This window comes from Crocuta crocuta, unplaced genomic scaffold (genome assembly GCF_008692635.1).
Source record: "Crocuta crocuta isolate KB4526 unplaced genomic scaffold, BGI_CrCroc_1.0 scaffold67, whole genome shotgun sequence".
Lineage (NCBI taxonomy): Eukaryota > Metazoa > Chordata > Mammalia > Carnivora > Hyaenidae > Crocuta > Crocuta crocuta.
Genome location: NW_027531896.1, coordinates 3,581,399 through 3,596,701, shown reverse-complemented (window position 1 = coordinate 3,596,701; position 15,303 = coordinate 3,581,399). Strand labels below are relative to the sequence as shown.

General features: G+C 46.8%; 2 protein-coding genes across 7 annotated transcripts in view; one reads left to right on the top strand and one right to left on the bottom strand.

Moving 5' to 3' along the window:
* EML4 (EMAP like 4) overlaps positions 1–5,578 on the top strand; it is a 148,531-nt gene extending 142,953 nt beyond the window's left edge. For all 6 annotated transcript variants that reach the window (XM_077773518.1, XM_077773521.1, XM_077773520.1 and 3 more), the window contains 4 exons: positions 597–684; positions 1,162–1,260; positions 3,729–3,859; positions 4,696–5,578. In XM_077773518.1, the coding sequence (XP_077629644.1) occupies positions 597–684; positions 1,162–1,260; positions 3,729–3,859; positions 4,696–5,169 (792 nt within the window). In that variant the 3' untranslated portion in view covers positions 5,170–5,578. The remainder of the gene's footprint in view (positions 1–596; positions 685–1,161; positions 1,261–3,728; positions 3,860–4,695) is intronic.
* Positions 5,579–7,257: 1,679 nt separating this feature from the next.
* LOC144239447 (uncharacterized) lies at positions 7,258–12,267 on the bottom strand. Its single transcript, XM_077773502.1, has 6 exons — positions 12,246–12,267; positions 11,592–11,728; positions 11,362–11,472; positions 11,069–11,215; positions 9,844–9,974; positions 7,258–7,583 (listed from the first exon to the last, which is right to left on the bottom strand). The coding sequence occupies exons 1-6, from the start codon at positions 12,265–12,267 to the stop codon at positions 7,469–7,471; spliced, it is 663 nt and encodes a 220-aa protein (XP_077629628.1). The 3' UTR covers positions 7,258–7,468.
* Positions 12,268–15,303: the final 3,036 nt, after the last annotated feature.

Genomic DNA, 15,303 nt, shown 5'->3' with positions numbered 1-15,303 from the left:
TCCATATACCCATATACATGCACCATATTCCCCAGCCTCTGGGGTGTACTGTGGATACTAAGAAGCAGCCTAGGAAAACTTACTTTTTGTGAACAGCCTGGAACCATTACTTCATTCTCCAAAATGAAGCCCCTCTAAAGGGGACATCCGTGACTTTAAATAAGGCCTGAGGATATGGTTATCTGTGAAGTATCCTTTAAGGCATAAGTTTAAGAGACTCCTCTTTCTTGGAAGTCTGACACAAGTAGCCAGTGCTTGTTGCTGCTATCTGGGTGGAAAGGCCAACAGCATATTCCCAAGTTCCAATTGTTTCCACGTTTGCACTGTGGTGAGATCTCTGTCTCCCAGAGTTCTGCCGCAACCCTTCACGTATCACTGACAGTTTTGTATACCTGCATCTTCAGTTGCCAACGAGAGAGGGTAAGAAAGAACTAAGGACCTGCTGTGAGCCCTGTTCAGTTCTAGAGGCTGTGATACTCCTCTCTCTACTTTGGAAATTCCAGATGAGTGGCTACTCAGAAAATGTATCAACTAACTACTAAACGACTTATTCAAAACACTGAATGCTTTCTAATAGTCGCTCTGTTATTCCCTAGGGACATTCCAGCTATATCACACACCTTGACTGGTCCCCAGACAATAAGTATATAATGTCTAACTCAGGAGACTATGAGATACTGTACTGTAAGTATGAACGACTCCGTATGGCTGAGATGGGTCTGTCGGGCACAGGTGAACAGGCTGTGTAGAGAGTACCTGCTGGCCTCTCTGACTTGACACAGCAGATGTTACTCTGAGAGGAGGGAGAATCTCAAATGTGGTTCACTTCTCCAAGAAAGTGATGAATTAATTTAAATAGGTAGACATATAGTCTTAAGAAATTACTCCGGGAGATTGCCGCTCTAATATGGTTTTGTATTTAACAACTTCCTGGAGACAGGAAAGACATAATGGGTGGGCATTTATGCTTCTTAAAGAAACAAGAACAATTTTAGTGGGGAACAAGTTTGTGGTTCTCTTTTCCTTTTTAAATGTGTCTTAATGTTTTTCAGTGTATGGATTATAAATACAAGTAAACGTGGCTAGTTTGAATCAAGATGCACTTTCAAATACATTTGTACACAGGCACTATGGTTATACTTCCTGTTTCTAAATTTAAAGGGGACATTCCAAGTGGCTGCAAGCTAATCAGGAATCGATCAGATTGTAAGGACATCGATTGGACAACATACACCTGCGTGCTAGGCTTTCAGGTCTTTGGTAAGAACATGACACCTGATGGGAAAAGGCAGTTTGTGGGATTTTTATATATAATAGTTACTTAAATTGCTGAGAGAAAAATAGTCTGCGTATGTTCTTCAGTGCTGTCACTGTTGATGCCAGATGCAGGGAGATGAAGTGGATTAGGATTGAGCCAGTGCGAATGTGTTCTCTGCAAAGTCCGGCAGACTTTTGGTCCTCAATAAATATGAAAGACCATTAAAAGGAAAAAAATTTACACTAATAAATAGCACAGATTGCCTTCCCATGTTTTTCCTCCAATTGAAAACTAAAGTTTTTAAATTTGTAAAGGCATTTTTAAAAGCTTTATTGAGCTGTCATTCACATACTACATAATTTGTCTATTTAAAGTATACAATACAGTGGTTTTAGGATATTCAGAATTGTGTGGCCATCAGCACTATCTACTTGTAGAACATTTTCCTCATCCCAAAAAGAAACCCTCTTGCCATTAGCAGTCACTCCCCATCTCTCCCCCTTCCTCTGCCTCCAGCAGCACTAATCCACTTTAATGACTTGCCTATTGAGTACATTCATATAAATGCAGGCATACAGTGTGTGATGCACTGACACAGTCCTCTTTCCTATAGAATGTTTTTAAGGTTCATCCCCATTGTAACCTGTATGAGCACTTTGTTTTATGGCTGAATAATATCCCGTTGTATGCATGTACCACATTTTGCTATCTGGGTGGAAAGGCCAACAGCATATTCCCAAGTTCCAAGTGTTTCCACGTTTGCACTGTTTGTCAGTTGATGGACACAGCTGTTATAAATAATGCCGCTCTGAACAAGTATGTGTAGGCTTTCATATAGACAGGTCTTCATTTCCCTGGAGTCTATACCTCAGAGTGGAATTCCAGGGTCAAATGGTAACCTCGTGTTTAACCTTTTGAAGAACATCAGATTTTTTTTTTTCTTTTTTTTTTTTTTTCTTTTCTATATTTTTATTTTATTTCTAGGAGAGAGAGAGACAGTGTGAGCAGGGGAGGGTCAGAGAGAGGGGGAGATACAGACTCTGAAATAGGCTCCAGGCTCTGAGCTGGCAGTCAGCACAGAGCCCGACACGGGGCTCGAACCCACGAACTGTGAGATCATGACCTAAGCGAAAGTCGGACACTTAACCGACTAAGCCACCCAGGCACCCCAGATTGTTTTTCCGAAGTGGCTGCACCATTTACATTCCCACCGGTGATGTACAAGGTTCTGTTTCCCCACATCCTTGTCAACAGTTCTTACTCTCTTGCACGTGAATGTCCAGGTATCCTACCACCATCTGTTGAAATATAAAGACACTTTTAATAGACATTAATTATTTAAAGATAAAACTTGGGAGTTTGGGGGTGCCCAGGTGGCTCAGTTGGTTAAGCATACTGCCTCTTGATTTCAGCTCCGGTCATGATCTCAGGGTCAGGGGATCAAGCCCTATGTCAGACTCCAAGCTGGGCATGGAGCCTGCTTGGGATTCTCTCTCTCCCGCTGTCCCTCCACTTGCCTGCTCTCTCAAAAAAGTAAACACAACTGCTATAGAGATGGAGGAAGAGTACTAGGCTAACAAGAAATTTAAAAAATAATCCTGACTAGTCCACATATAGTTTCATTGCTCTGGGTGAAACTGAAGCCGTAGCCAATAGCTGGTAATTTGCCTAGCTACGTTAATGAAACAGGATTTATTTACTTTTAGTAAGAGGTGTCAGTTAAGAAAAGTTTTGACTCGTCTTAGCCAATTTACCAAGAACTTACTTGTTCTCTAGAATAGCACTGAACCATAGGAGGCCAGCATCTCAGCCCTTACACATTCCATAATTTCCATCTAGTCTAATACAGTTTTGTGCTAATGACATGGAACATGATCACCGGTGCCTCATAATAATTCAGAAAAATTTGTAATGTCTCTGGACGTAAATTATAGTTACAGGAAAATTCTGTGGGACAGCATGATAGGCTTGTAGATGGTCTATGCATTTCCATTAAGAAAGAATCTTTGAGATTTTCTTCAGGTGCCTGCCTGAAGTGAACAGCAAAGAGTGTGTACATTTATACAGTTTCCCCACAGTCTACTTTGAAGAACTAATGCTATGGCCTTGTTTCCACACCTTGCCGTACAACTGAGAATTTCCCCTCCAGCTAGAAACTTTAGAAAGGAACTTATTTGCTGAGGTGAGTTAAGCTAAAACAAATTATTAGTGCCACCTGCTGGTTACTAGGGAGTACTTTAGTGTCTTAAAATTTTCCATCTTGAGGCTGTTTTGGTTTAATTTTATTAGATTTTGGGTAAAACTTCATCCTTTGAAAGAAGTATGGCGCTACTAAGAAATCTGTAAGGAAAATGTCAGCAGCTAATAGTTTGAACACAAGATGAAAGATTCTAAAAATAAATAAATGTTATTGTGATACTACATAGGTTTTAGACTGATTTTTCTCCACTGCTGTGTTTCCGTATCAAAGGTGTCTGGCCAGAAGGATCCGATGGGACAGATATCAATGCACTGGTGCGATCCCACAACAGGAAGGTGATCGCTGTTGCTGATGACTTTTGCAAAGTCCATCTGTTTCAATATCCCTGCTCCAAAGCAAAGGTAAAAATCGATGTAATAAAAACTAGTGTTGTAGGGCCTTTTGTTTGGGACTGATTTTGTGTCAGTGGCGAGAAGATATGTGCAGAGTTACCCACGCTGCTGTGGCGTGCAGGCCCTGCTTCTTTTAAGGTCAAGACCAGTACAGAAGGCAGCTGGCAGCTGATGTTTTATTACTGTTTATCGTCTACCTTTTAAATAATTTCTAGAAGGTTTAAATGTCTTCTAATCCTCCTAACATACTTAGTTACACATATGATCACCATTATAAAGCTTATGGAGCCGGAGTGCCTGGGGGACTCTGTCAGCTGAGCATCCTGGCTCGTGATTTTGGCCCAGATCACGATCCCAGGGTCATGGGATTGAGCCCTGTGTTGGGCTCCATCCTGAGCATGGGCCCTGCTTAAGATTCTCTCTCTCCCCCTCTGCACCTCTTCAATAAAAAATAAATAAAAATAAATAAAACTTATGGAGCCATTTCCTAAATCAGTTACAGTCCTGCCCGCCTAGTAAATTCTTCCTTCGCCATCTCAGCAGAATAGTCACTGAGGTCTGCTAAGTATACCAAAATGATCTCCAGAAGAGACAGACTGTTATTTTTTAAAATATATGGTCTGACAGTATGGATGTATGTCCAATTACTCTGTTTTGTTTCTCCATGTAAGTAGGTACTGAAAGGAAACTGCTGCTAGCTCTATTCCTCAGATTTGATGACTGGGGCTTTGGTTTGAATTACCTGTTTAGAAACTGAATTACTTCCCTTACCTCGTCGCTTCCATTGCTGTAAGGAGGCACGTAAAGAATGAGGTTAATTTTCCTGTCTGATTTGTTTCATACAGGCTCCCAGTCACAAGTACAGCGCCCACAGCAGCCATGTCACCAATGTCAGTTTTACTCACAATGACAGTCACCTGATTTCAACTGGTGGAAAAGACATGAGCATCATTCAGTGGAAACTTGTAGAAAAGTTATCTTTGCCTCAAAATGAGATTGTAGCCGATGGTACTCTAAGCAAAGCCCCCATCTCTTCCATTGAAAGTGTCATGCAATCTGATACTCCCACACCGCCTCCTTCTCAGCCCTTAAATGAGGCAGCTGAAGACGAGAGTAGAATAAGCAATTCTCCCACACTTCTGGAGAACAGCCTGGAACAGACCATGGAGCCCAGCGAAGACCACATCGAGGAACAGAGTGAAGGGGGCAGCGATGACCTCGGTGAGCCTACTTTTGAGGAGCCATCCAGCGAGATGAGCAAGGAGCAGAGGGAAGCTATTCTCACCGAGGCCCTGCAGAGCCCCCCACCCCTGTCTTAACGCCAGGGCTTCGGTGCGATTCTCTCCTCCTCCAGCTGCATGTGATCTTGTGATAGGGGTCAGATAACAGGCCGGGAAGTGAGGCAGATCGCTAGTGATTGAGATTTGGTTTCCACACGATCTGTTTTCAGTGGTCTTACCTTCAGTCTCAAATGCAGCCGACCTAATGGTTGTTTGGTGTGTGCTGAAAATTAACCAAACTCTTAAATAGCAGGAGAGACTGAAACATTAATGTCTCAGAAATGACAACGGATGTAAGTGGTGTGATGTAAATACTGGAAACAAAAACAGCAGTTGTATGGATTTAAAATAAACCCCTTGTCATCTGAACAAGTTTTCTTCAGGAACAACCAGAGGCATCACAAACACTGTTACTCATCTACTGGCTCAGACTGTGCTTTTTTTTTTTCCTGATGCAGAAGAAGAAATCAGAAAGAAAAAAAAATGCTCTCTTACTGAGCTGTGCTCCCACCCCAGTTGTCTAGTGGAAATTTTTTTGTTAAAAACTTCAGTCTTGCCACAAGCGATGGTGTTGCCTTTGCCTTGAGTCCTGACGCCGTTTCCTTCCCGTAGCGGTAGGCGTCACGTGCTGCCTTTCTCAGTCGCGAGGAGGAGCAGTCCCTTCAGTTCTTGTGCGCAGACCTGGTGTATATGAGACCTAAGAAAGCAGGCGTTTGTTAAAGAGCTTTTAATGTATATTAAACCAGTAATACTCAGAAATAATGGATTCCTCCAAGGATTCCTTTACTGGCCTAAACATTTTTCAGTGTTTGGCATCCAGGTGAATGGAAAAAACCGCATGCCTATAAAACTGTAATAATTACTTGGCTAATTTGAACTTAGCCTTCCTCATAATTTGTTTCTTGGATAACAGGAGATATACAAAGACCGTAAGTTTGAATTGGTGCTTGAAATTCCTTGGTTTCGTTGTAATTTTTATACAGATTACATTGAGGGATAAGATACTCAGCAAATTACAAATTCTTTTTTATATAAGTATGAATAACAGTCACTTTTTATAAATGGCATACTTAACAGACTTGCTACATATGCTACTTTTTCTCTGGTGGAGTCGCTCACGCCCTTTTGGTTCTGATGGGACTGCCCGCCGCTGGTGTGGGCGATGCAGGTGTTGTGCAGTGGCGGGGGGGGGGGGCGGTGTTTTGTTTTGAAGTTTTGTCAGATAACTATGTTTTTCTTAAGTACATGTTTCCTACTATAAAGGTAATTACTGACAAATACGCATTTCCTATATATTTGTTTATACATTGATTATAAAATACTGTTTTGATTTATTTTTTAACTTGCTGAATTGTTTTGATTTTTTTTTTTGTTAGACCATGTTTAGAAACTTTGAATGAGTTCAGAAGTCTTAAGTATAAGTATGCAAGTGTTTACGTGATTGTGCCATTCCAAAGTGCATCAGAACTGTCATTCCCTTCTAGTATCTTCTCAGGAGTAATACAAATCAGGTATTTCATCATCATTTGGTAATTAACATACAAACTCCAGTGAACTCCCAAGGACACTCACAACGTTTATATTCACATGCTGTATGTAAGGGTGTGGGTATGTGTGAAGGGGTGAGTGTAGACACTCTATAGGGGAAGATATACACCACATTGAAAATACTCAGTGTATATTTCTACGTGTATAGGTATATGTCCACGTATCTCTTTCCTTTTGTTTACAGTTCAAAACAACCTCAAAGGAGTTCTCTTCAAAAGAGACCTAGATTCCAAGCAATCCATCTTTTTTCAGTATGTTCTGTACCTAATCATCAGAGCATCAGTAAATGTCAGGCATATATACTTGCCTATCAGTGTAACTAAGTCATCAGATCAGCATGTGCTCTTCCCTGCAAGAAAAATACGGAGACGAACAAGTAGTTCTAGAAGAAAAAGCATTTCTTTACCTGGGAGATACAGCTCTCCGATCAGCAGGGCGTGAACCCGGGACCCCAGGCGCCGCCGCGGTTGCCGTGTACAAGATGTATACTCGTGAGACTCTTGGGTGGTAGTTTCAAAATGAGACACTACTAACACGCAGAAGCGGTCCAGCCCTCTTGCTGGCAACTACTGTTTAATGGTCAATTAAATCTGTGATAATGGTTGCAGGTGGGTGGGATTATGAAATTGTAGATGTTTTTAGAAAAACTCGTGAATGAAAATGAATCCAAGCGTTTCATGTGAAGATGTTGAGCCATTTCTATCATGCATTCCTGTCTCGTGGCAGAAAATTTTGAAGATTATGAAATAAAATAATCAAAATGTTCCACGTGTCTCGACTTTTCCTTTGCTCATGCTGCTGGTTTCCAGGACTGTCCGGCTGCTGCTGCAGACACCGTCATTCTGGTAGGAACGAAGTCCCATCTCCTCACATGACAGGAAATTACTTTTCGTTTACGCTCCCACCTGATAGGCGAATAGCTTCATTTTCATTTATGGCATGACTGCGCTCTCTAATGCTGCCGCTGGGTAACCCTGGTGATCCTGGCTGGCCTCCCCTCCCCCCGAGCCAGCCCTTGTGCGCCGCACCCCCTCTAACCGGCTCGCCGGTGCTACGCAGGGACCCAGAGCCTCTAGCCACAGCCCTACGCTGGCTGCTGCAAAATTTTCTTTCTGAGGACTTCGGGAGCATTCGTACATTCCTCAGTTTTGAAAGCATGGAAATGATGGGGTTTTCACCGCTCCCTTATTCATCCTCGCTGACCATGAATCTATGACCCACAGACACGAACCCCCGAAAGGCTGCCCTGGGGGAAGAATTGCTGGTCTCAATGAGTCAGACACAGAATGGCTGACACATCTGAGCAAACTCCCTGAACAATGTCATTTTTCCTCAATAACATGGGAATCAAAAGGGGGAAATGGTGTTGGATTAGATTTTGAACACACTGAGGTGTTAGTATAACTTCTAGAAGGAATTCGGTTTCCAGCTTAAAGCTGGAACTGAAACGAGAGTTCAAGAGCATGTTTTTAGGACAAAGCTGACAAGCCTGAAGAACGGACANGAAGTGGCCTGGGAAGGGCCAGGACTTCACTTCGCATTTTGTAACCTCAAAGCTTGTGTTTCTGCCACTCAAACTACAAGGAAGACCTGCTTCAGGAACAGAGAGGGAGGAGGTCAGGAGGGTACGTGTTCAGAGAGCTGGCAGGGGGCGAGGGAAACGAGCCATCCGTGTCCGGCTCCAACTAGGCTGCGGGAGTGGGGGAGCCTGGGACGCCCAGGGCTGTGGTCCTCAAGGACCACAGAAAGGTCTCGGGCATTTTTCCCAAAATCACAGATGTAACTCTATTTGTAAAGAGGCAGCTCCTGCTCTCCTCACAGGGTCTTACATAATGTTAGACTTTCTGTGCTAAGTGGCTCACCTTTCCAAGGAAAACAAATTTCTACTCTACGTTCGTTAATAAACCCCTACGATAATCCCTAATGCTCTGATATAAAGGCGGCAAAGGAATAAAGAGAATCCCGAACGGAAAGAAGAAAGTTTCATGGTCTCCTCTGGAAATGTCAGCGTGTTTCTGCATCCCTGGGTGACATCCTCTGGAGACCAGAGCTCATGGAAGTGAACATTTTTTTTTTTTAACCAATCCAGAAATCTGGCAGAAAAACCTACTGGTACTACTTCTAGATCTCAAAGGACAAAAACAGGAAATGGGCAAAAACAAGTGCTCAGTGGCTAAAATCTGGCCCAGCCATATATCGGATTGCTATTCCACAGTAATAGCAAACGCCTCATATAACACATGCTTTCTGGTGTTAACTCGTTCAGTTCTTCCAACAATCCTAAATCCCATTCTCTCCATTTTACACACAAGGCAACTTGAGGAACAGAGAAGTTGAGTCCCACTACCAGCAAGCGGCCAGGCCAAGACTGGAAGCCAGGTCCCTGGGCCTCCGAGTGAGTGATCATTCAGTCGCCGTTAACACAAAGAATGAACTAGGTTAAACGAATAGCCAGCATTTAAGAGCAGCATAGGGGGAAACTACAGAAAGCAATTAGACTTGGAGAAGGCAGCACTGGGCTCTGAACAGAGTCACAAAGTTGATGGGACCCTTCTCGTGCCCAAGTCCCCTCTCCTACCACCCCTACAACCAGAGCGCAGGGCAGAGAAGCTTCCAGACCCTTACACCATCCTGTGGCACCTGCTGCCAGCAACTGCCTGCTCTTCCTGCCTTCTTTGGCTGCAGCCGGGCACATGCGTCCTCTGTCCCTAATATTCAATTTAAACCTGTTTGTGTGGAGACGCTGCTCCCTCTTTTTCCAACCTTTGGGCAATTTCCATTACACCGAACAAGGAGCGTAGCAACTTCTGTCATTAGCCAAGTGCATTCTGCACTTTGTCCTCATTCCCCATCCCAGGACAAGCCTGGGGGGCTCTGCCAGCCCCCTGCTCAGCCACGGGGCTTTGATCTGGCACCCCCTCCCCCTCAGCAATGTAAACATGTGGTCCTGAAAACAGATCTTCCCAGGGAGCCACCCATCGACAGAGATGAATATGCATAACTATGGTGCTGATGACTCAACATCTTAGTGGGATTACACAAAATGGGCTCCAGAGGCACATTTCAACCAGATCTCCCAAAAGGAACAGAAAACAGTGGCGGTGCCAGAAGAAAGGGTCCCAGGTAGGAAAAATAACTTTTCGGTAAAAAGCAAGGCCTTCATACCTGGTCTTCCTGCTTCCTTCTGGATGTTCACACGGCCCCCAGGCCAGAGCGCATCCTGGGAAAGGGCTTCGGAGCCTGCCTCTCCCGGCGAGGCCCATTGAGCCCACGCTGGGTTGGGCTGACTTGGAAAGCTGGTTAGAATCAAGAAAACCAGAAGCTGGCATTCTCACCATGTCAACCGCAGACATGTGGTTCTCTAGTTCGGTTAACCTAAGTCAGGTATCCGGGTAAGGCGGGTCCTCTTCCTTCTAAGGCTTGTGTCCCTACAGTAAAAATGTCTTGTGCTGCCACCAGCACCTTCCAAGTGGTAGCCAGTGGGCGACCTGGGGCTGGGGGGACTACATCCAAAGGGGTCGTCGCGCACCCGGTGTTTGTTACCACCTGCCCTGTGCAGGGGGCTGTGCTGGGATCAGCAGGGAATCCGACAGCGAGACCTCCCCGCCCGCCCTTGCGGCGCCTGTAACCTAGAAAGGTTGTATAGTTTAGAATTAGTATATAGAGCAAAGCGGACTTCCCCCAAAGCTAGAAAACTAAGTGCATGCTATCAGTAGTGTATAAGATCTGAAATGTGAGAAACGTCCTTAACTAAGGAATCTTGGGTTGGTCATCTACTGAAACCACCCATCCACTTCTTAAATTCTAGAACAGCCAAAAGGTTAAATTTTTATATTTAATTTAAAAATGGTGTCGAGGCACCTGGGTAGCTCAGTCGGTTAAACATCTGACTCTTGAATTCAGCTCAGGTCACCATCTCAGAGCTTGTGAATCTCTGCCTCTGTACTGACAGGGCGGAGCTGACTTGGGATTCTCTCTGCCCTCTCTCCCTGCCCTGCCCCCCCCTCCCCAGACACATGCATTCTCTCTAAATAAACTACTTAATAAAAATAAAAAAAAAAAGAACTATTGGTATGTGAAAATTTAGAGGAAGCATAAGGGCATTCGTTATTCATAGTGAATAAACCAATCTTGAAAGCTTATCAACTGTATTTCCATTTCTGTAACATTCTTGAAATGACACTACGACTACGGGGAACTGATTAGTGATTCCCAGGGGACCGGACAGAAGGGAAGAGATATCACTATAAAGATATCACCTGGAAGGTTGCTCTGTGGTGATACACAGTCTGCAGGCATCTTGGTTGTGCGGGTGAATATATGAATCTATACACGGGATTTGAATGCACAGAACTAACCACACGCACATGCAACACTAGTGCAGACTGACCAAGGTCTGCCGTGCGGAGTGCGGATCGCTCTGTTGGCCGGACTTCCTCCTCTCGGTGTTCTCCATCACAGAAGTTGCCACCGTTGGGTGAAACTGAGGGAATGGCTCACCGAACTCCGTACTGCGTCTGAAACCTCCTGAGTCTACCTATTTCAAAATAAAAAGTTTAAACATAATGATGTAGAAACCTGACCTTCCGGTTATGCTTTGGAAGGGAACGTGGACAAGAAAATGGGCCTTAATACCCCATTTTTTCATAAAATGTCGAACCTTGTGCACTTGAGGTGCTCCACCTGCAGGTCAGATAAAGCATTGCTGCTTATCAGCCAGGGCTCTGCCCCCGGGGTCTGTGGGAGAATTCCTAGCTCCCCGTGGGCGTGCAGGAGCCCCAGGCAAGGCAGGGACTGCAAAGGGGGGGCAGCCTGGGGGCACTAGGGATCCACCAGGCCGTGCGTGCGGCCCCTCTGATGATCGGCACGGAGGGAAGATGGCCCCCTGGTGTCCTCCCCCTTTGCTGGGCCACCCTGCGGCCCCTCCCTCCAAATGGTTTCTCACCAGCTTCTAATCTGGAAACACCCTTTCTTGGAAATCCTCTCCTGAAGCGACCCTGCTGCCGCTTCCTGCCCTCGGGGGGCTGGGGCTGAATCACCTTATTCAGAACTAATAAAATGACAAGAAAAAAAACTCCACTCCTTAGCCGGCCCTCTTGAAACTGCTGCAGAATTGAGATTAGGTTATCAGGGTTTCTCCCTCGAGAGAGACAGATCCCGCTTCCTGGGCAAAATCCATTTTCACGTGGCCTACTGTTTGCCGCCCGTGAATTCCTCATCACCAGAATCATTAGCACGAATGTTTGCCAGGCTTTGACATTTCCATTTAGAAGATGAATTAATTCGGGACTGAGCCAAGAGTCCCCTCTCTCCTGGAAGAATTGTGTTAAGACTCAGCCCTCACAGGACCGCGGAGCAGGCATCGCAGAGATCCAATCCTGTTCCCACTGCACAATGGGTCGGCCCTGCCTTGGGGGCAAGTGAGGAATTTGACAGAAAAAAACAAAGCTGAGATGAGAAAGCCAGTTTTCATTGTGGGCTTCGGGAAGTTCAGGTCTAGGCTGAGAGGCGAGTGAGGGCCGGACCTGCCCACAGCGTCCCAGGTACAGGAGAGGCCCTGCCCCTACCTGCCCGCTGAAGGCCCAGCATTCACAGGAGAGAGACCAGCTGTGCTGCTGTCACAGGGAGGGACGGCCGTCCCCTCCCGATGGCTGGCTGGAGCCTCCCGCACAATAAACAGTGTTTGCACTGGAAGCGCGCGGAGCAGGACGACAGCTTGTCAGGAAAGCCAGCAAAGCCTGCAGATGGCTCCCTTAATGAAGCCGCCATTGAGGGCCTCCGGAGCTGAAGTGGTTTCTATGGCAAACCCGCGAGTTAAGATACAAGACAGTTCTTTTCAATTAAATTACAGTAATTAATCACCTTTTTAAATTAAACGTTATCAAATTTAAACACCGGGATTTGTCGGGGAACCACAGACGCGGCCATTCGCCCTGGTCTACGGACCAGGCACGGGAGATTCCTCAGGCTTGGCTGCGACCTGAGGACCTTCACTCCTCCCTGTGCCGATGCCACGTCAGGGTCTGTTCTATGCCGCTCATTGGACGGAACCCGCGCGAGGGACCGCGGGAGGCTGACGGGGCAGCCTCCAAGGACACGGCCACCCGCATGCCGCTCTGCAGGGCCAGCCTGGGGCCGCGCGCTCGGTGTGAGCGACACTGGCCATCGTTCTTTCCTGAATATCCATCCTCTCCTGACACCACTGGCTCCAGGCTTCCTTCTTCCCCCTCCTTCCTCCCTTCTTTCCATCTTCCTTCCAAAGTGAAGCAGAAAACATGCCACCCAAAAATAGGCCACTCTGGTAGGTGAGGGCTTGGGGCTGTAGGCACTTGAAAACCAGCAGATGTGAGGAGAGCCTTTCTGTGAACCCCCTTCCTGCCTAGACAGATGCTCCAAAAGGAACTCACTGTCACAGACCCCCTCCCTGGGAGTGTCTCCAGCCACCGCCACAGGAGAGGAGACTAGAGGTGGACGCCGCATGCTGACAAACTTTGCCACAAACCGTTCTTCCCAGGGCCCTTCCGCCTTCCCTAAAAACCATCTGCCTTCCCCTCTGAGGCCTGTGTTCCCCTTGCCCCACCGAGAGGTGTTCGAGCCTGAGATCTAAGCCCCACAGGGAATGACTCACTGCCCCCCCTCCCGGGGCATCTCCTGTGTGCACGAGGTAAACATGTTATTAAACTTTCTTCTCTTGTTAATCTTTTATGACAGGGGGCTCAGCCAAGTCAGAAGAGCGGAAAGAAAATTATTTTTCCTTCCCTCCACTTCTGTCTTCCTTTTCAGATGGTCGTTTAGGTGTAACTTACAGTTGTGCGGCCACATCTTGCATAGCTGTCTACACACATACAAACATGGAACCACCCACTGGCAGACCTAGAACATTCCTCACGAGGCTGACCTCTATCACCACGGGTTAGTCCTGCCTGGTTTGGACACAGACATGGAATCATACGGTATGTTCTTTTGTGTCTGGCTTCCTCCATATAACATGCCTATGGTCCCCTGTTCTTGTCCCCCTCTGAGCCATCACAGCCTCCCTATCCCCAGTCCGGAAGCACTGCAGTTCCCCCCATCCTGGCTCCTCACGTACACGAACGCCCTAGCAGTCGGCAGACACCACTGCCCCCGAATCCTCACTCTCCAATTTCTTTTTAATTTCTGTTAATGTTTTTATTCATTTTCTGAGGAAGAGAGCACGAGCAGAGAAAGAGGGAGACACAGAATCCAAAGCAGGCTCCAGGCTCTGAGCTGTCAGCACAGAACCCAACGCGGGGCTTGAATCTGGGAACTGCAAGCTCATGACCTGAGCCTACGTCGGTCACTTAACCGATTGAGCCACCCAGGCGTCCCTCACTCTTCAATTTCTATCTCCAGACCCAACTGCCTATCAGAATTCTTTGCCTAGAGCCCTCACAGACCATCCATTTTTCCCCAACAAACATGCCCTGCTCTGTTTAACCGCCCCAACCCCGTCTTGTACCTCCACTCGCCCAGAAGCCAAGCTGAGTCATCACTGAAGGCTTTCTCTCTCTCTCTCTTACTCACACACACACACACACACACACACACACACACACACACACACACACACACACACACACACACACACACACACGGGTTGTTCATGAGCTGGCCCGAGCCTCCTCTTCAGTCACAGGCCTCGCCGTTCCTGTCTCCCCACCTGCCCACACGTGTGCAGGGCGCTCTCACGCCTCAGCACGTGCTCTTCCCTCGGGCCAATGTCCTTCCCCACCGTGTTCGGGAAAGCACCTTCAGCGCACTACGCAGTGCACACAGTGCCCCCCTCCGAGCGTCCCTGCCGCTCCTCCCCTGGCCCTGGCTCCGCCTGTAGCTGTTCTGCGGTATATGGCTTGTGCTCCTAACTCTGAGCCCTGGAGACCAGACAGGGTCACCCCTCCCTGGTGTTTCCTGCCCAACACGGGATCTGGCACAGCAATTAGAGAATGAACAGTCTGTGCTGAGGCTCAGTGATGGTGAAGAAGGAGCAAGTCCCCAGTCTGACAGGGAAACAGGACGTCTATCCTCAGAGGACCCCAGATCTGCCTGTGGCAAAGTCTGTGGGAAAGGACAACAGGGCACCTGATGGCCCGTAAGGTTAAGACCATAAAACTCATGAGGAGCCAGAGAGAGACAGCCCAGGGAGCGAGGGAACCAAGAAAGAAAAGAACAAGACTTGAAGAGCCAGCTCAGGAGGGGTGGGGTTGACCGGCAGCGCTAAGACACCCCAGGCCTAAGCGGCTCTTGCGTACAAAGCCTGTCTGTCTTCACAAGTGGAGTCAGGCTGTCCCTTCTGTTTGGTTTTGTTCAGATTTTATTTTCTAAGTAATCTCTACACCCAACCTGGGATTCAAACTCACAACCCCAAGGTTAAGAGTCACTCGCTCTACCAAGTGAGCCAGCCAGGCTCCCTGCCCTGTTTTTCTTTAAGTCTATTTATTTTTGAGACAGAACATGAGCAGGGGGAGGAGCAGGGAGAGAGGGAGACCCAGAATCCCAAGCAGACGCGCGCCATCAGCGCAGAGCCGGACAACGGAGCCAGATCTCACGAACTGTGAGATCACAACCTGAGCCAAAATCAAGAGTCATAGATGCTTGGAAAACTGA

Bases quoted from the DNA above. Each gene is read 5' to 3' on its own strand.
- LOC144239447 (XM_077773502.1), bottom strand. From the start codon at position 12,267: ATGCTGGGCCTTCAGCGGGCAG. The intron at 11,473-11,591 runs GTGGCCCAGCAA...CCCCCTTTGCAG, and splicing joins TTGGAGGGAGGGGCCGCAGG to TCCCTGCCTTGCCTGGGGCT. The intron at 9,975-11,068 runs GTCAGTCTGCAC...GATTCTAACCAG, and splicing joins ACTCCGCACGGCAGACCTTG to CTTTCCAAGTCAGCCCAACC.